The 19,539-nt window shown below is 76.1% G+C and overlaps 1 protein-coding gene across 1 annotated transcript; it reads left to right on the top strand.

The window, feature by feature from the left end:
• The first annotated feature begins 405 nt into the window (after positions 1-405).
• Positions 406-19,278, top strand: LOC142825845 (programmed cell death 1 ligand 1-like). The gene is made up of 3 exons (XM_075917935.1): positions 406-565; positions 1,986-2,318; positions 18,960-19,278. The coding sequence occupies exons 1-3, from the start codon at positions 511-513 to the stop codon at positions 19,175-19,177; spliced, it is 606 nt and encodes a 201-aa protein (XP_075774050.1). The 5' UTR covers positions 406-510; the 3' UTR covers positions 19,178-19,278.
• Positions 19,279-19,539: the final 261 nt, after the last annotated feature.

Here is a 19,539-nt window from a genome sequence, read left to right as displayed (position 1 = left end):
CAGGGCCGGGGTGGACGCGGGGGGGGCAGGGCCGGGGCAGACGCAGGGGGGGTGTGACGGCGCGTTGGGGGTTCCCCGTCTCCTGCACCCCGAAATGGCACAAACAGACTGCACCAGCCGGTGGAATAGAGGAAGTTTATTGCCCTTGAGATGGGGGAGACTGGGCCCCTAAACTCCAGCCCCTTCTCCTAGGCTCCCCTCCATGCTCTCCCACAGTAACTAACTAAATTCCCTTGCAGCCCTGCCCCCCAGCCAGGGCCGCATTCACCTTCCTTTGTTCCTCTCCATGGGGGTGTCTGGTTCAACCAGTTTGGCCTTACCTCTGCCTAGCGAGGTTTTCCCTGCTGGGTCTTGCTCCAGGCAGCAGGGGTCGCCACAGCCCAGCAAGTCCCCCCACTACGTCACAGGGGGCGGGGCGGGGCGGGGCAGCCAGGGAGCAGGCGACCCGTGTCTCTGGCTCCAGCTGTGCCGGGCGCTCGCTCTGCCCCATCGCGCTGCCCCGGAGCCGACATGAGCTGCCCCCTCCCGGCCCTGCTGCTCGGCCTCGGCCTCCTGCGGGGCTGCGGTGAGTGGCCGGGCCCCCCCCCCACAGGGCAGAGCCCCCGGCCGGCTCGGGGAATCCCAGCGCGCTGGGCGGGGGCTGGAGGGAGCGGGGCAGAGAGACCCCCCCGGGTGACCCCATGGCTGCCCCATCGTGCCCCCCACCGCCCCCCGAGCCTGCCCCACCGTGCCCCCCACCGCCCCCCGAGCCTGCCCCACCGTGCCCCCCGCTGCCCCCCGAGCCTGCCCAGCCGTGCCCCCGCCTCCCCTGAGCCTGCCCCACCGTGCCCCCCCACCGCCCCCCGAGCCTGCCCCGCTGTGCCCCCCACCGCCCCCTGAGCCTGCCCCACCGTGCCCCCCGCCGCCCCCTGAGCCTGCCCCACCGTGCCCCCCACCGCCCCCTGAGCCTGCCCAGCCGTGCCCCCGCCTCCCCTGAGCCTGCCCCACCGTGCCCCCCGCCGCCCCCCGAGCCTGCCCCACCGTGCCCCCCACCGCCCCCCGAGCCTGCCCCACCGTGCCCCCCACCGCCCCCCGAGCCTGCCCCGCTGTGCCCCCCGCCACCCCCCGAGCCTGCCCCGCCGTGCCCCCCACTGCCCCCTGAGCCTGCCCCACCGTGCCCCCCGCTGCCCCCCGAGCCTGCCCCACCGTGCCCCCCGCTGCCCCCCGAGCCTGCCCCACCGTGCCCCCCTCTGCCTCCTGAGCCTGCCCCACCGTGCCCCCCACTGCCCCCCGAGCTTGCCCCACCGTGCCCCCCACTGCCCCCGAGCCTGCCCCACCGTGCCCCCCGCCACCCCCCGAGCCTGCCCCGCCGTGCCCCCCACCGCCCCCTGAGCCTGCCCCGCCGTGCCCCCCGCCGCCCCCGAGCTTCCCCACCGTGCCCCCCTCTGCCCCCTTAGCCTGCCCCGCCGTGCCCCCCTCTGCCCCCCAAGCCTGCCCCACCGTGCCCCCCTCTGCCTCCTGAGCCTGCCCCACCGTGCCCCCCACTGCTCCCCGAGCTTGCCCCACCGTGCCCCCCACTGCCCCCGAGCCTGCCCCACCGTGCCCCCCTCTGCCTCCTGAGCCTGCCCCACCGTGCCCCCCGCCGCCCCCCGAGCCTGCCCCACCGTGCCCCCCGCCGCCCCCCGAGCCTGCCCCACCGTGCCCCCCGCCGCCCCCGAGCCTGCCCCACCGTGCCCCCCGCCGCCCCCCGAGCCTGCCCCACCGTGCCCCCCACTGCCCCCCGAGCCTGCCCCGCCGTGCCCCCCACTACCCCCCGAGCCTGCCCCGCCGTGCCCCCCACTGCCCCCCGAGCCTGCCCCGCCGTGCCCCCCTCTGCCCCCTGAGCCTGCCCCGCCGTGCCCCCCACCGCCCCCTGAGCCTGCCCCGCCGTGCCCCCCACCGCCCCCTGAGCCTGCCCCGCCGTGCCCCCCACCGCCCCCTGAGCCTGCCCCGCTGTGCCCCTGCAGCCGGCAAGCTGGCGGTGGAGACGGACGCCTCTCCGGTGCGCGCCCAGGTGGGGGACGACGTGGTGCTGAAGTGCCAGTTCTCCGTGCCGGAGCCGCCCGTGGACCTGAGCCAGCTGGTGGTGCAATGGTTTCACCGGGGCGGGCAGCTGGTGGAGTTCGACGGGGTGGTGAGCGAGAGTCGGCCGGGGGCCACCCTGAGCATGGAGGGGTTGCGGAGCGGCAACGCGGCGCTCCACCTCAGCAAGGTGACCCCACAGAGCGCCGGGAACTACCGCTGCTACGTCACCTACGCGCCCGACGTGCGCATCAAGCAGGTCGTCCTTCAGGTCGAGGGTAAGAGGCTGGCGCCCACCCGGGGCCTGGCACGTACTCACCGGGGCGCCGGGGACTCGCTGCTCTGGGGCTCCGGGGACTCGCTGCTCTGGGGGCCGCCGGGGACTGGCTGCTCTAGGGGCTCCGGGGACTCGCTGCTCTGGGGGTCGCCGGGGACTCGCTGCTCTAGGGGCTCCGGGGACTCGCTGCTCTAGGGGCTCCGGGGACTCGCTGCTCTAGGGGCTCCGGGGACTCGCTGCTCTAGGGGCCGCCGGGGACTCGCTGCTCTGGGGCCGCCGGGGACTCGCTGCTCTGGGGCCGCCGGGGACTCGCTGCTCTGGGGGCCGCCGGGGACTCGCTGCTCTGGGGGCCGCCGGGGACTCGCTGCTCTGGGGGCTCCGGGGACTCGCTGCTCTAGGGGCTCCGGGGACTCGCTGCTCTGGGGCCGCCGGGGACTCGCTGCTCTGGGGGCTCCGGGGACTCGCTGCTCTAGGGGCTCCGGGGACTCGCTGCTCTAGGGGCCGCCGGGGACTCGCTGCTCTGGGGCCGCCGGGGACTCGCTGCTCTAGGGGCTCCGGGGACTCGCTGCTCTGGGGCTCCGGGGACTCGCTGCTCTGGGGCCGCCGGGGACTCGCTGCTCTGGGGCCGCCGGGGACTCGCTGCTCTAGGGGCTCCGGGGACTCGCTGCTCTGGGGGCCGCCGGGGACTCGCTGCTCTGGGGCCGCCGGGGACTCGCTGCTCTAGGGGCCGCCGGGGACTCGCTGCTCTGGGGCCGCCGAGGACTCGCTGCTCTGGGGCCGCCGGGGACTCGCTGCTCTGGGGGCTCCGGGGACTCGCTGCTCTGGGGGCAGCCGGGGACTCGCTGCTCTGGGGGCTCCGGGGACTCGCTGCTCTAGGGGCTCCGGGGACTCGCTGCTCTGGGGGCTCCGGGGACTCGCTGCTCTAGGGGCTCCGGGGACTCGCTGCTCTGGGGCCGCCGGGGACTCGCTGCTCTGGGGCCGCCGGGGACTCGCTGCTCTAGGGGCTCCGGGGACTCGCTGCTCTGGGGGCCGCCGGGGACTCGCTGCTCTGGGGCCGCCGGGGACTCGCTGCTCTAGGGGCCGCCGGGGACTCGCTGCTCTGGGGCCGCCGAGGACTCGCTGCTCTGGGGCCGCCGGGGACTCGCTGCTCTGGGGGCTCCGGGGACTCGCTGCTCTGGGGGCAGCCGGGGACTCGCTGCTCTGGGGGCTCCGGGGACTCGCTGCTCTAGGGGCTCCGGGGACTCGCTGCTCTGGGGGCTCCGGGGACTCGCTGCTCTAGGGGCTCCGGGGACTCGCTGCTCTAGGGGCCGCCGGGGACTCGCTGCTCTGGGGCCGCCGGGGACTCGCTGCTCTGGGGCCTCCGGGGACTCGCTGCTCTGGCGGCTCCGGGGACTCGCTGCTCTGGGGCCGCCGGGGACTCGCTGCTCTAGGGTCTCCGGGGACTCGCTGCTCTGGGGCCTCCGGGGACTCGCTGCTCTAGCGGCTCCGGGGACTCGCTGCTCTGGGGCCGCCGGGGACTCGCTGCTCTAGGGGCTCCGGGGACTCGCTGCTCTGGGGCCTCCGGGGACTCGCTGCTCTAGCGGCTCCGGGGACTCGCTGCTCTGGGGCCGCCGGGGACTCGCTGCTCTAGGGTCTCCGGGGACTCGCTGCTCTGGGGGCCGCCGGGGACTCGCTGCTCTGGGGGCTCCGGGGACTCGCTGCTCTGGGGGCCGCCGGGGACTCGCTGCTCTGGGGGCCGCCGGGGACTCGCTGCTCTGGGGGCCGCCGGGGACTCGCTGCTCTGGGGGCCGCCGGGGACTCGCTGCTCTGGGGGCTCCGGGGACTCGCTGCTCTGGGGGCTCCGGGGACTCGCTGCTCTGGGGCCGCCGGGGACTCGCTGCTCTAGGGGCTCCGGGGACTCGCTGCTCTAGGGGCCGCTGGGGACTCGCTGCTCTGGGGGCCGCCGGGGACTCGCTGCTCTAGGGGCTCCGGGGACTCGCTGCTCTGGGGCCGCCGGGGACTCGCTGCTCTGGGGGCCGCCGGGGACTCGCTGCTCTGGGGGCCGCCGGGGACTCGCTGCTCTGGGGCCGCCGGGGACTCGCTGCTCTAGGGGCTCCGGGGACTCGCTGCTCTAGGGGCTCCGGGGACTCGCTGCTCTAGGGTCTCCGGGGACTCGCTGCTCTGGGGGCCGCCGGGGACTCGCTGCTCTGGGGGCTCCGGGGACTCGCTGCTCTGGGGGCCGCCGGGGACTCGCTGCTCTGGGGGCCGCCGGGGACTCGCTGCTCTGGGGGCCGCCGGGGACTCGCTGCTCTGGGGGCTCCGGGGACTCGCTGCTCTGGGGGCTCCGGGGACTCGCTGCTCTGGGGCCGCCGGGGACTCGCTGCTCTAGGGGCTCCGGGGACTCGCTGCTCTAGGGGCCGCTGGGGACTCGCTGCTCTGGGGGCCGCCGGGGACTCGCTGCTCTAGGGGCTCCGGGGACTCGCTGCTCTGGGGCCGCCGGGGACTCGCTGCTCTGGGGGCCGCCGGGGACTCGCTGCTCTGGGGCCGCCGGGGACTCGCTGCTCTAGGGGCTCCGGGGACTCGCTGCTCTAGGGGCTCCGGGGACTCGCTGCTGTAGGGGCTCCGGGGACTCGCTGCTCTGGGGGCCGCCGGGGACTCGCTGCTCTAGGTGCTCCGGGGACTCGCTGCTCTAGGGGCTCCGGGGACTCGCTGCTCTGGGGCCGCCGGGGACTCGCTGCTCTGGGGGGCTCCGGGGACTCGCTGCTCTGGGGGTCGCCGGGGACTCGCTGCTCTAGGGGCTCCAGGGACTTGCTGCTCTGGGGGCCGCCGGGGACTCGCTGCTCTGGGGGCCGCCGGGGACTCGCTGCTCTAGGGGCCGCCGGGGACTCGCTGCTCTAGGGGCCGCCGGGGACTCGCTGCTCTAGGGGCTGCCGGGGACTCGCTGCTCTAGGGGCTCCGGGGACTCGCTGCTCTAGGGGCTCCGGGGACTCGCTGCTCTGGGGGCCGCAGGGGACTCGCTGCTCTGGGGGCTCCGGGGACTCGCTGCTCTGGGGGCCGCCGGGGACTCGCTGCTCTGGGGGCCGCCGGGGACTCGCTGCTCTGGGGTCGCCGGGGACTCGCTGCTCTAGGGGCTCCGGGGACTCGCTGCTCTAGGGGCTCCGGGGACTCGCTGCTCTAGGGGCTCCGGGGACTCGCTGCTCTAGGGGCCGCCGGGGACTCGCTGCTCTAGGGGCTCCGGGGACTCGCTGCTCTAGGGGCTCCGGGGACTCGCTGCTCTGGGGGCCGCCGGGGACTCGCTGCTCTGGGGGCCGCCGGGGACTCGCAGCTCTAGGGGCTCCGGGGACTCGCTGCTCTAGGGGCCGCCGGGGACTCGCTGCTCTGGGGCCGCCGGGGACTCGCTGCTCTGGGGCCGCCGAGGACTCGCTGCTCTGGGGGCCGCCGGGGACTCGCTGCTCTGGGGGCCGCCGGGGACTCGCTGCTCTGGGGCCGCCGGGGACTCGCTGCTCTGGGGGCCGCCGGGGACTCGCTGCTCTGGGGGCCGCCGGGGACTCGCTGCTCTAGGGGCTGCCGGGGACTCGCTGCTCTAGGGGCTCCGGGGACTCGCTGCTCTGGGGGCTCCGGGGACTCGCTGCTCTGGGGCCGCCGGGGACTCGCTGCTCTAGGGGCTCCGGGGACTCGCTGCTCTAGGGGCCGCCGGGGACTCGCTGCTCTGGGGTCGCCGGGGACTCGCTGCTCTAGGGGCTCCGGGGACTCGCTGCTCTAAGGGCTCCGGGGACTCGCTGCTCTAGGGGCCGCCGGGGACTCGCTGCTCTAGGGGCTGCTGTGGACTCGCTGCTCTAGGGGCTCCGGGGACTCGCTGCTCTGGGGGCTCCGGGGACTCGCTGCTCTGGGGGCTCCGGGGACTCGCTGCTCTGGGGGCCGCCGGGGACTCGCTGCTCTGGGGGCCGCCGGGGACTCGCAGCTCTAGGGGCTCTGGGGACTCGCTGCTCTAGGGGCTCCGGGGACTCGCTGCTCTGGGGCCGCCGGGGACTCGCTGCTCTAGGGGCTCCGGGGACTCGCTGCTCTAGGGGCCGCCGGGGACTCGCTGCTCTGGGGGCCGCCGGGGACTCGCTGCTCTGGGGGCCGCCGGGGACTCGCTGCTCTGGGGCCGCCGGGGACTCGCTGCTCTAGGGGCTCCGGGGACTCGCTGCTGTAGGGGCTCCGGGGACTCGCTGCTGTAGGGGCTCCGGGGACTCGCTGCTCTGGGGGCCGCCGGGGACTCGCTGCTCTGGGGGCCGCCGGGGACTCGCTGCTCTAGGTGCTCCGGGGACTCGCTGCTCTAGGGGCTCCGGGGACTCGCTGCTCTAGGGGCTCCGGGGACTCGCTGCTCTGGGGCCGCCGGGGACTCGCTGCTCTGGGGGGCTCCGGGGACTCGCTGCTCTGGGGGTCGCCGGGGACTCGCTGCTCTAGGGGCTCCAGGGACTCGCTGCTCTGGGGGCCGCCGGGGACTCGCTGCTCTGGGGGCCGCCGGGGACTCGCTGCTCTAGGGGCTCCGGGGACTCGCTGCTCTAGGGGCTCCGGGGACTCGCTGCTCTAGGGGCCGCCGGGGACTCGCTGCTCTGGGGGCTCCGGGGACTCGCTGCTCTAGGGGCCGCCGGGGACTCGCTGCTCTAGGGGCTCCGGGGACTCGCTGCTCTAGGGGCTCCGGGGACTCGCTGCTCTGGGGGCCGCCGGGGACTCGCTGCTCTGGGGTCGCCGGGGACTCGCTGCTCTGGGGTCGCCGGGGACTCGCTGCTCTGGGGGCCGCCGGGGACTCGCTGCTCTAGGGGCTCCGGGGACTCGCTGCTCTAGGGGCTCCGGGGACTCGCTGCTCTAGGGGCCGCCGGGGACTCGCTGCTCTAGGGGCCGCCGGGGACTCGCTGCTCTAGGGGCTCCGGGGACTCGCTGCTCTGGGGGCCGCCGGGGACTCGCTGCTCTGGGGGCCGCCGGGGACTCGCTGCTCTAGGGGCTCCGGGGACTCGCTGCTCTAGGGGCTCCGGGGACTCGCTGCTCTAGGGGCTCCGGGGACTCGCTGCTCTAGGGGCCGCCGGGGACTCGCTGCTCTAGGGGCCGCCGGGGACTCGCTGCTCTGGGGGCCGCCGGGGACTCGCTGCTCTGGGGGCTCCGGGGACTCTCTGCTCTGGGGGCCGCCGGGGACTCGCTGCTCTGGGGGCTCCGGGGACTCGCCGCTCTGGGGGCCGCCGGGGACTCGCTGCTCTGGGGGCCGCCGGGGACTCGCTGCTCTAGGGGCTCCGGGGACTCGCTGCTCTAGGGGCTCCGGGGACTCGCTGCTCTAGGGGCTCCGGGGACTCGCTGCTCTAGGGGCCGCCGGGGACTCGCTGCTCTAGGGGCCGCCGGGGACTCGCTGCTCTGGGGGCCGCCGGGGACTCGCTGCTCTGGGGGCCGCCGGGGACTCGCAGCTCTAGGGGCTCCGGGGACTCGCTGCTCTAGGGGCCGCCGGGGACTCGCTGCTCTGGGGCCGCCGGGGACTCGCTGCTCTGGGGGCCGCCGGGGACTCGCTGCTCTGGGGGCCGCCGGGGACTCGCTGCTCTGGGGGCCGCCGGGGACTCGCTGCTCTGGGGGCTCCGGGGACTCTCTGCTCTGGGGGCCGCCGGGGACTCGCTGCTCTGGGGGCTCCGGGGACTCGCCGCTCTGGGGGCCGCCGGGGACTCGCTGCTCTGGGGGCCGCCGGGGACTCGCTGCTCTAGGGGCTCCGGGGACTCGCTGCTCTAGGGGCTCCGGGGACTCGCTGCTCTAGGGGCTCCGGGGACTCGCTGCTCTAGGGGCCGCCGGGGACTCGCTGCTCTGGGGTCGCCGGGGACTCGCTGCTCTAGGGGCTCCGGGGACTCGCTGCTCTGGGGGCCGCCGGGGACTCGCTGCTCTGGGGTCGCGGGGGACTCGCTGCTCTAAGGGCTCCGGGGACTCGCTGCTCTGGGGGCTCCGGGGACTCGCTGCTCTAAGGGCTCCGGGGACTCGCTGCTCTAGGGGCCGCCGGGGACTCGCTGCTCTAGGGGCTGCTGGGGACTCGCTGCTCTAGGGGCTCCGGGGACTCGCTGCTCTGGGGGCTCCGGGGACTCGCTGCTCTGGGGGCTCCGGGGACTCGCTGCTCTGGGGGCCGCCGGGGACTCGCTGCTCTGGGGGCCGCCGGGGACTCGCTGCTCTAGGGGCTCTGGGGACTCGCTGCTCTAGGGGCTCCGGGGACTCGCTGCTCTGGGGGCCGCCGGGGACTCGCTGCTCTGGGGGCCGCCGGGGACTCGCTGCTCTGGGGGCCGCCGGGGACTCGCTGCTCTGTGGCCGCCGGGGACTCGCTGCTCTGGGGGCTCCGGGGACTCGCTGCTCTGGGGGCCGCCGGGGACTCGCTGCTCTAGGGGCTCCGGGGACTCGCTGCTCTGGGGGCCGCCGGGGACTCGCTGCTCTGGGGGCCGCCGGGGACTCGCTGCTCTGTGGCCGCCGGGGACTCGCTGCTCTGTGGCCGCCGGGGACTCGCTGCTCTAGGGGCTCCGGGGACTCGCTGCTCTAGGGGCTCCGGGGACTCGCTGCTCTGGGGGCTCCGGGGACTCGCTGCTCTGGGGGCCGCCGGGGACTCGCTGCTCTGGGGGCCGCCGGGGACTCGCAGCTCTAGGGGCTCTGGGGACTCGCTGCTCTAGGGGCTCCGGGGACTCGCTGCTCTGGGGGCCGCCGGGGACTCGCTGCTCTGGGGGCCGCCGGGGACTCGCTGCTCTGTGGCCGCCGGGGACTCGCTGCTCTAGGGGCTCCGGGGACTCGCTGCTCTAGGGGCTCCGGGGACTCGCTGCTCTAGGGGCCGCCGGGGACTCGCTGCTCTGCGGGCCGCCGGGGACTCGCTGCTCTGGGGGCCGCCGGGGACTCGCTGCTCTGGGGGCTCCGGGGACTCTCTGCTCTGGGGGCTCCGGGGACTCGCTGCTCTGGGGGCCGCCGGGGACTCGCTGCTCTGGGGCCGCCGGGGACTCGCTGCTCTGGGGCCGCCGGGGACTCGCTGCTCTAGGGGCTCCGGGGACTCGCTGCTCTGGGGGCCGCCGGGGACTCGCTGCTCTGGGGGCCGCCGGGGACTCTCTGCTCTGGGGGCTCCGGGGACTCGCTGCTCTAGGGGCTCCGGGGACTCTCTGCTCTGGGGGCTCCGGGGACTCGCTGCTCTAGGGGCTTCGGGGACTCGCTGCTCTGGGGGCCGCCGGGGACTCGCTGCTCTGGGGGCTCCGGGGACTCGCTGCTCTGGGGCCGCCGGGGACTCGCTGCTCTGGGGGCCGCCGGGGACTCGCTGCTCTGGGGGCCGCCGGGGACTCGCTGCTCTGGGGGCTCCGGGGACTCGCTGCTCTAGGGGCCGCCGGGGACTCGCTGCTCTGGGGGCCGCCGGGGACTCGCTGCTCTGGGGGCCGCCGGGGACTCGCTGCTCTGGGGGCTCCGGGGACTCTCTGCTCTGGGGGCTCCGGGGACTCGCTGCTCTGGGGGCTCCGGGGACTCTCTGCTCTGGGGGCTCCGGGGACTCGCTGCTCTAGGGGCCGCCGGGGACTCGCTGCTCTAGGGGACGCCGGGGACTCGCTGCTCTGGGGGCCGCCGGGGACTCGCTGCTCTGGGGGCTCCGGGGACTCGCTGCTCTAGGGGCCGCCGGGGACTCGCTGCTCTGGGGGCTCCGGGGACTCGCTGCTCTAGGGGCCGCCGGGGACTCGCTGCTCTAGGGCCGCCGGGGACTCGCTGCTCTGGGGGCCGCCGGGGACTCGCTGCTCTGGGGGCCGCCGGGGACTCGCTGCTCTGGGGGCTCCGGGGACTCGCTGCTCTGGGGGCCGCCGGGGACTCGCTGCTCTGGGGGCTCCGGGGACTCTCTGCTCTGGGGGCTCCGGGGACTCGCTGCTCTGGGGGCTCCGGGGACTCTCTGCTCTGGGGGCTCCGGGGACTCGCTGCTCTAGGGGCCGCCGGGGACTCGCTGCTCTAGGGGCCGCCGGGGACTCGCTGCTCTAGGGGCCGCCGGGGACTCGCTGCTCTGGGGGCTCCGGGGACTCGCTGCTCTAGGGGCCGCCGGGGACTCGCTGCTCTGGGGGCTCCGGGGACTCGCTGCTCTAGGGGCCGCCGGGGACTCGCTGCTCTAGGGCCGCCGGGGACTCGCTGCTCTGGGGGCCGCCGGGGACTCGCTGCTCTGGGGGCCGCCGGGGACTCGCTGCTCTGGGGGCTCCGGGGACTCTCTGCTCTGGGGGCTCCGGGGACTCGCTGCTCTGGGGGCTCCGGGGACTCGCTGCTCTGGGGGCCGCCGGGGACTCGCTGCTCTGGGGGCCGCCGGGGACTCGCTGCTCTGTGGCCGCCGGGGACTCGCTGCTCTAGGGGCTCCGGGGACTCGCTGCTCTAGGGGCTCCGGGGACTCGCTGCTCTGGGGGCTCCGGGGACTCGCTGCTCTGGGGGCCGCCGGGGACTCGCTGCTCTGGGGGCCGCCGGGGACTCGCAGCTCTAGGGGCTCTGGGGACTCGCTGCTCTAGGGGCTCCGGGGACTCGCTGCTCTGGGGGCCGCCGGGGACTCGCTGCTCTGGGGGCCGCCGGGGACTCGCTGCTCTGTGGCCGCCGGGGACTCGCTGCTCTAGGGGCTCCGGGGACTCGCTGCTCTAGGGGCTCCGGGGACTCGCTGCTCTAGGGGCCGCCGGGGACTCGCTGCTCTGCGGGCCGCCGGGGACTCGCTGCTCTGGGGGCCGCCGGGGACTCGCTGCTCTGGGGGCTCCGGGGACTCTCTGCTCTGGGGGCTCCGGGGACTCGCTGCTCTAGGGGCCGCCGGGGACTCGCTGCTCTGGGGCCGCCGGGGACTCGCTGCTCTGGGGCCGCCGGGGACTCGCTGCTCTAGGGGCTCCGGGGACTCGCTGCTCTGGGGGCCGCCGGGGACTCGCTGCTCTGTGGGCCGCCGGGGACTCGCTGCTCTGGGGGCCGCCGGGGACTCTCTGCTCTGGGGGCTCCGGGGACTCGCTGCTCTAGGGGCTCCGGGGACTCTCTGCTCTGGGGGCTCCGGGGACTCGCTGCTCTAGGGGCTTCGGGGACTCGCTGCTCTGGGGGCCGCCGGGGACTCGCTGCTCTGGGGGCTCCGGGGACTCGCTGCTCTGGGGCCGCCGGGGACTCGCTGCTCTGGGGGCCGCCGGGGACTCGCTGCTCTGGGGGCTCCGGGGACTCGCTGCTCTAGGGGCCGCCGGGGACTCGCTGCTCTGGGGGCCGCCGGGGACTCGCTGCTCTGGGGGCCGCCGGGGACTCGCTGCTCTGGGGGCTCCGGGGACTCTCTGCTCTGGGGGCTCCGGGGACTCGCTGCTCTGGGGGCTCCGGGGACTCTCTGCTCTGGGGGCCGCCGGGGACTCGCTGCTCTGGGGGCCGCCGGGGACTCGCTGCTCTGGGGGCCGCCGGGGACTCGCTGCTCTGGGGGCTCCGGGGACTCTCTGCTCTGGGGGCCGCCGGGGACTCGCTGCTCTGGGGGCTCCGGGGACTCGCCGCTCTGGGGGCCGCCGGGGACTCGCTGCTCTGGGGGCCGCCGGGGACTCGCTGCTCTAGGGGCTCCGGGGACTCGCTGCTCTAGGGGCTCCGGGGACTCGCTGCTCTAGGGGCTCCGGGGACTCGCTGCTCTAGGGGCCGCCGGGGACTCGCTGCTCTAGGGGCCGCCGGGGACTCGCTGCTCTGGGGGCCGCCGGGGACTCGCTGCTCTGGGGGCCGCCGGGGACTCGCAGCTCTAGGGGCTCCGGGGACTCGCTGCTCTAGGGGCCGCCGGGGACTCGCTGCTCTGGGGCCGCCGGGGACTCGCTGCTCTGGGGGCCGCCGGGGACTCGCTGCTCTGGGGGCCGCCGGGGACTCGCTGCTCTGGGGCCGCCGGGGACTCGCTGCTCTGGGGGCCGCCGGGGACTCGCTGCTCTGGGGGCCGCCGGGGACTCGCTGCTCTAGGGGCTGCCGGGGACTCGCTGCTCTAGGGGCTCCGGGGACTCGCTGCTCTAGGGGCTCCGGGGACTCGCTGCTCTGTGGGCTCCGGGGACTCGCTGCTCTAGGGGCCGCCGGGGACTCGCTGCTCTAGGGGCTCCGGGGACTCGCTGCTCTAGGGGCCGCCGGGGACTCGCTGCTCTGGGGTCGCCGGGGACTCGCTGCTCTAGGGGCTCCGGGGACTCGCTGCTCTGGGGGCCGCCGGGGACTCGCTGCTCTGGGGTCGCGGGGGACTCGCTGCTCTAAGGGCTCCGGGGACTCGCTGCTCTGGGGGCTCCGGGGACTCGCTGCTCTAAGGGCTCCGGGGACTCGCTGCTCTAGGGGCCGCCGGGGACTCGCTGCTCTAGGGGCTGCTGGGGACTCGCTGCTCTAGGGGCTCCGGGGACTCGCTGCTCTGGGGGCTCCGGGGACTCGCTGCTCTGGGGGCTCCGGGGACTCGCTGCTCTGGGGGCCGCCGGGGACTCGCTGCTCTGGGGGCCGCCGGGGACTCGCTGCTCTAGGGGCTCTGGGGACTCGCTGCTCTAGGGGCTCCGGGGACTCGCTGCTCTGGGGGCCGCCGGGGACTCGCTGCTCTGGGGGCCGCCGGGGACTCGCTGCTCTGGGGGCCGCCGGGGACTCGCTGCTCTGTGGCCGCCGGGGACTCGCTGCTCTGTGGCCGCCGGGGACTCGCTGCTCTGGGGGCTCCGGGGACTCGCTGCTCTGGGGGCCGCCGGGGACTCGCTGCTCTGGGGGCCGCCGGGGACTCGCAGCTCTAGGGGCTCCGGGGACTCGCTGCTCTAGGGGCTCCGGGGACTCGCTGCTCTGGGGGCCGCCGGGGACTCGCTGCTCTGGGGGCCGCCGGGGACTCGCTGCTCTGTGGCCGCCGGGGACTCGCTGCTCTAGGGGCTCCGGGGACTCGCTGCTCTAGGGGCTCCGGGGACTCGCTGCTCTGGGGGCTCCGGGGACTCGCTGCTCTGGGGGCCGCCGGGGACTCGCTGCTCTGGGGGCCGCCGGGGACTCGCAGCTCTAGGGGCTCTGGGGACTCGCTGCTCTAGGGGCTCCGGGGACTCGCTGCTCTGGGGGCCGCCGGGGACTCGCTGCTCTGGGGGCCGCCGGGGACTCGCTGCTCTGTGGCCGCCGGGGACTCGCTGCTCTAGGGGCTCCGGGGACTCGCTGCTCTAGGGGCTCCGGGGACTCGCTGCTCTAGGGGCCGCCGGGGACTCGCTGCTCTGCGGGCCGCCGGGGACTCGCTGCTCTGGGGGCCGCCGGGGACTCGCTGCTCTGGGGGCTCCGGGGACTCTCTGCTCTGGGGGCTCCGGGGACTCGCTGCTCTGGGGGCCGCCGGGGACTCGCTGCTCTGGGGCCGCCGGGGACTCGCTGCTCTGGGGCCGCCGGGGACTCGCTGCTCTAGGGGCTCCGGGGACTCGCTGCTCTGGGGGCCGCCGGGGACTCGCTGCTCTGGGGGCCGCCGGGGACTCTCTGCTCTGGGGGCTCCGGGGACTCGCTGCTCTAGGGGCTCCGGGGACTCTCTGCTCTGGGGGCTCCGGGGACTCGCTGCTCTAGGGGCTTCGGGGACTCGCTGCTCTGGGGGCCGCCGGGGACTCGCTGCTCTGGGGGCTCCGGGGACTCGCTGCTCTGGGGCCGCCGGGGACTCGCTGCTCTGGGGGCCGCCGGGGACTCGCTGCTCTGGGGGCTCCGGGGACTCGCTGCTCTAGGGGCCGCCGGGGACTCGCTGCTCTGGGGGCCGCCGGGGACTCGCTGCTCTGGGGGCCGCCGGGGACTCGCTGCTCTGGGGGCTCCGGGGACTCGCTGCTCTGGGGGCTCCGGGGACTCTCTGCTCTGGGGGCTCCGGGGACTCGCTGCTCTAGGGGCCGCCGGGGACTCGCTGCTCTAGGGGCCGCCGGGGACTCGCTGCTCTGGGGGCCGCCGGGGACTCGCTGCTCTGGGGGCTCCGGGGACTCGCTGCTCTAGGGGCCGCCGGGGACTCGCTGCTCTGGGGGCTCCGGGGACTCGCTGCTCTAGGGGCCGCCGGGGACTCTCTGCTCTGGGGGCTCCGGGGACTCGCTGCTCTAGGGGCCGCCGGGGACTCGCTGCTCTAGGGCCGCCGGGGACTCGCTGCTCTGGGGGCCGCCGGGGACTCGCTGCTCTGGGGGCCGCCGGGGACTCGCTGCTCTGGGGGCTCCGGGGACTCTCTGCTCTGGGGGCTCCGGGGACTCGCTGCTCTGGGGGCTCCGGGGACTCGCTGCTCTGGGGGCCGCCGGGGACTCGCTGCTCTGTGGCCGCCGGGGACTCGCTGCTCTAGGGGCTCCGGGGACTCGCTGCTCTAGGGGCTCCGGGGACTCGCTGCTCTGGGGGCTCCGGGGACTCGCTGCTCTGGGGGCCGCCGGGGACTCGCTGCTCTGGGGGCCGCCGGGGACTCGCAGCTCTAGGGGCTCTGGGGACTCGCTGCTCTGTGGCCGCCGGGGACTCGCTGCTCTAGGGGCTCCGGGGACTCGCTGCTCTAGGGGCTCCGGGGACTCGCTGCTCTGGGGGCTCCGGGGACTCGCTGCTCTGGGGGCCGCCGGGGACTCGCTGCTCTGGGGGCCGCCGGGGACTCGCAGCTCTAGGTGCTCTGGGGACTCGCTGCTTTAGGGGCTCCGGGGACTCGCTGCTCTGGGGGCCGCCGGGGACTCGCTGCTCTGGGGGCCGCCGGGGACTCGCTGCTCTGTGGCCGCCGGGGACTCGCTGCTCTAGGGGCTCCGGGGACTCGCTGCTCTAGGGGCTCCGGGGACTCGCTGCTCTAGGGGCCGCCGGGGACTCGCTGCTCTGCGGGCCGCCGGGGACTCGCTGCTCTGGGGGCCGCCGGGGACTCGCTGCTCTGGGGGCTCCGGGGACTCTCTGCTCTGGGGGCTCCGGGGACTCGCTGCTCTGGGGGCCGCCGGGGACTCGCTGCTCTGGGGCCGCCGGGGACTCGCTGCTCTGGGGCCGCCGGGGACTCGCTGCTCTAGGGGCTCCGGGGACTCGCTGCTCTGGGGGCCGCCGGGGACTCGCTGCTCTGGGGGCCGCCGGGGACTCTCTGCTCTGGGGGCTCCGGGGACTCGCTGCTCTAGGGGCTCCGGGGACTCTCTGCTCTGGGGGCTCCGGGGACTCGCTGCTCTAGGGGCTTCGGGGACTCGCTGCTCTGGGGGCCGCCGGGGACTCGCTGCTCTGGGGGCTCCGGGGACTCGCTGCTCTGGGGCCGCCGGGGACTCGCTGCTCTGGGGGCCGCCGGGGACTCGCTGCTCTGGGGGCTCCGGGGACTCGCTGCTCTAGGGGCCGCCGGGGACTCGCTGCTCTGGGGGCCGCCGGGGACTCGCTGCTCTGGGGGCCGCCGGGGACTCGCTGCTCTGGGGGCTCCGGGGACTCTCTGCTCTGGGGGCTCCGGGGACTCGCTGCTCTGGGGGCTCCGGGGACTCTCTGCTCTGGGGGCTCCGGGGACTCGCTGCTCTAGGGGCCGCCGGGGACTCGCTGCTCTAGGGGCCGCCGGGGACTCGCTGCTCTGGGGGCCGCCGGGGACTCGCTGCTCTGGGGGCTCCGGGGACTCGCTGCTCTAGGGGCCGCCGGGGACTCGCTGCTCTGGGGGCTCCGGGGACTCGCTGCTCTAGGGGCCGCCGGGGACTCGCTGCTCTAGGGCCGCCGGGGACTCGCTGCTCTGGGGGCCGCCGGGGACTCGCTGCTCTGGGGGCCGCCGGGGACTCGCTGCTCTGGGGGCTCCGGGGACTCTCTGCTCTGGGGGCTCCGGGGACTCGCTGCTCTGGGGGCTCCGGGGACTCGCTGCTCTGGGGGCCGCCGGGGACTCGCTGCTCTGGGGGCCGCCGGGGACTCGCTGCTCTGTGGCCGCCGGGGACTCGCTGCTCTAGGGGCTCCGGGGACTCGCTGCTCTAGGGGCTCCGGGGACTCGCTGCTCTGGGGGCTCCGGGGACTCGCTGCTCTGGGGGCCGCCGGGGACTCGCTGCTCTGGGGGCCGCCGGGGACTCGCAGCTCTAGGGGCTCTGGGGACTCGCTGCTCTAGGGGCTCCGGGGACTCGCTGCTCTGGGGGCCGCCGGGGACTCGCTGCTCTGGGGGCCGCCGGGGACTCGCTGCTCTGTGGCCGCCGGGGACTCGCTGCTCTAGGGGCTCCGGGGACTCGCTGCTCTAGGGGCTCCGGGGACTCGCTGCTCTAGGGGCCGCCGGGGACTCGCTGCTCTGCGGGCCGCCGGGGACTCGCTGCTCTGGGGGCCGCCGGGGACTCGCTGCTCTGGGGGCTCCGGGGACTCTCTGCTCTGGGGGCTCCGGGGACTCGCTGCTCTGGGGGCCGCCGGGGACTCGCTGCTCTGGGGCCGCCGGGGACTCGCTGCTCTAGGGGCTCCGGGGACTCGCTGCTCTGGGGGCCGCCGGGGACTCGCTGCTCTGGGGGCCGCCGGGGACTCGCTGCTCTGGGGGCCGCCGGGGACTCTCTGCTCTGGGGGCTCCGGGGACTCGCTGCTCTAGGGGCTCCGGGGACTCTCTGCTCTGGGGGCTCCGGGGACTCGCTGCTCTAGGGGCTTCGGGGACTCGCTGCTCTGGGGGCCGCCGGGGACTCGCTGCTCTGGGGGCTCCGGGGACTCGCTGCTCTGGGGCCGCCGGGGACTCGCTGCTCTGGGGGCCGCCGGGGACTCGCTGCTCTGGGGGCTCCGGGGACTCGCTGCTCTAGGGGCCGCCGGGGACTCGCTGCTCTGGGGGCCGCCGGGGACTCGCTGCTCTGGGGGCCGCCGGGGACTCGCTGCTCTGGGGGCTCCGGGGACTCTCTGCTCTGGGGGCTCCGGGGACTCGCTGCTCTGGGGGCTCCGGGGACTCTCTGCTCTGGGGGCTCCGGGGACTCGCTGCTCTAGGGGCCGCCGGGGACTCGCTGCTCTAGGGGCCGCCGGGGACTCGCTGCTCTGGGGGCCGCCGGGGACTCGCTGCTCTGGGGGCTCCGGGGACTCGCTGCTCTAGGGGCCGCCGGGGACTCGCTGCTCTGGGGGCTCCGGGGACTCGCTGCTCTAGGGGCCGCCGGGGACTCGCTGCTCTAGGGCCGCCGGGGACTCGCTGCTCTGGGGGCCGCCGGGGACTCGCTGCTCTGGGGGCCGCCGGGGACTCGCTGCTCTGGGGGCTCCGGGGACTCTCTGCTCTGGGGGCTCCGGGGACTCGCTGCTCTGGGGGCTCCGGGGACTCGCTGCTCTGGGGCCGCCGGGGACTCGCTGCTCTGGGGCCGCCGGGGACTCGCTGCTCTAGGGGCTCCGGGGCCTCGCTGCTCTAGGGGCCGCCGGGGACTCGCTGCTCTAGGGGCCGCCGGGGACTCGCTGCTCTGGGGGCCGCCGGGGACTCGCTGCTCTGGGGGCTCCGGGGACTCTCTGCTCTGGGGGCTCCGCGGACTCGCTGCTCTAGGGGCCGCCGGGGACTCTCTGCTCTGGGGGCTCTGGGGACTCGCTGCTCTAGGGGCTCCGGGGACTCGCTGCTCTAGGGGCCGCCGGGGACTCGCTGCTCTGGGGGCTCCGGGGACTCGCTGCTCTGGGGGCCGCCGGGGACTCACTGCTCTAGGGGCCGCCGGGGACTCGCTGCTCTAGGGGCCGCCGGGGTCTCGCTGCTCTAGGGGCTCCGGGGACTCGCTGCTCTGGGGGCTCCGGGGACTCGCTGCTCTAGGGGCCGCCGGGGACTCGCTGCTCTAGGGGCTCCGGGGACTCGCTGCTCTAGGGGCTCCGGGGACTCGCTGCTCTAGGGGCCGCCGGGGACTCGCTGCTCTGGGGGCTCCGGGGTCTCGCTGCTCTAGGGGCTCCGGGGACTCGCTGCTCTGGGGGCTCCGGGGACTCGCTGCTCTAGGGGCCGCCGGGGACTCGCTGCTCTAGGGGCTCCGGGGACTCGCTGCTCTAGGGGCTGCTGGGGACTCGCTGCTCTAGGGGCTGCTGGGGACTCGCTGCTCTAGGGGCTCCGGGGACTCGCTGCTCTAGGGCCTGCCGGGGACTCGCTGCTCTAGGGGCTGCTGGGGACTCGCTGCTCTGGGGGCTCCGGGGACTCGCTGCTCTAGGGGCCGCCGGGGACTCGCTGCTCTAGGGGCCGCCGGGGACTCGCTGCTCTAGGGGCCGCCGGGGACTCGCTGCTCTAGGGGCTGCTGGGGACTCGCTGCTCTAGGGGCTCCGGGGACTCGCTGCTCTAGGGGCTGCCGGGGACTCGCTGCTCTAGGGGCTGCTGGGGACTCGCTGCTCTAGGGGCTGCTGGGGACTCGCTGCTCTGGGGGCTCCGGGGACTCGCTGCTCTAGGGGCTCCGGGGACTCGCTGCTCTAGGGGCTGCTGGGGACTCGCTGCTCTAGGGGCTCCGGGGACTCGCTGCTCTAGGGGCTCCGGGGACTCGCTGCTCTAGGGGCTGCCGGGGACTCGCTGCTCTAGGGGCTCCGGGGACTCGCTGCTCTAGGGGCTGCTGGGGACTGCCCTGGAGGCTGCGCGGAGTCGGGTCGCAGCCTGGCCTGCACTCCCTTGGCTCTCCAGGGCTGGGAGCCCCCACATGGCCAGTGTCCCGTCCCTGCACCGTCCACGCCTGCCCGTCCTCCCCCAGCTGAGGTCCAGCCCCGCAGCACCCCCAGCGAGGCCCCCCGAGCCAGTGGCCGGCCCCCCGGCACTGCCTGCTGGGTGAGGTGGGGGCAGCGTGGGTGCACGGCTGCATGGGAGGGGGTGCCCTTTGTGGTGACGCATGTGCCCGCTTTGTGCCCACAGACCCCTCCAAGCCGCCTACAGATGAACCGGCGGCCGCAGCCCCCAACACCTGCCCCCCCTGTCCTGACTCCCAGGTGCTGACCAAGCTGGAGCAGGTGCTGAGCGTCTTGGAGCAGATCAGCCGCAAGCTGGAGCCGGCGGGCACCTCGGCTGGGGGAAGCGGGAGGGACCTGAGCCCACTCCAGGCACCAGGGGGTGCTCAGGCGGCGCAGGGTTAAACCCGGCGCTGGGGGCAGCTATGGTGCCAGCCGGGGAGAGGGGCACCATGAGCAGACAGGAAGGCAGCGTGGAGGGAAAGAGCCAGGTTTGGGGTGGGACAGAGGGGTTGGGGGTTGTTCACTGTGGGATGTGGGGGGCTGTGGGATGCGGGGGGCTGTGGGGTGAGGGCTGTGCGCTGGGATGCGGGGGGGCTGTGGGGTGAGGGCTGTGCGCTGGGATGCGGGGGGGGCTGTGGGGTGGGGGCTGTGCGCTGGGATGCGGGGGGCTGTGGGGTGGGGGATGCACACGGAGGGGGTTCAGCTGCAGGGGCGCCCCAGGAGGCAGGGGCGGGCGTGTGGTGCTGCTCTCTGAATAAAGCCAG

This window comes from Pelodiscus sinensis, unplaced genomic scaffold (genome assembly GCF_049634645.1).
Source record: "Pelodiscus sinensis isolate JC-2024 unplaced genomic scaffold, ASM4963464v1 ctg135, whole genome shotgun sequence".
Taxonomy (NCBI): Eukaryota; Metazoa; Chordata; order Testudines; family Trionychidae; genus Pelodiscus; species Pelodiscus sinensis.
The sequence above is the reverse complement of the archived record's forward strand: the minus strand, read 5'-3'. Positions and strand labels throughout refer to the sequence as shown.

Excerpts from the sequence above, each read along its gene's own strand:
- LOC142825845 (XM_075917935.1), top strand. The coding sequence starts at position 511 with ATGAGCTGCCCCCTCCCGGCCCTGCTGCTCGGCCTCGGCCTCCTGCGG. Across the intron at positions 566-1,985 it reads CGGCCTCCTGCGGGGCTGCG|CCGGCAAGCTGGCGGTGGAG; the intron begins GTGAGTGGCCGG and ends GTGCCCCTGCAG. Across the intron at positions 2,319-18,959 it reads GGTCGTCCTTCAGGTCGAGG|ACCCCTCCAAGCCGCCTACA; the intron begins GTAAGAGGCTGG and ends TTGTGCCCACAG.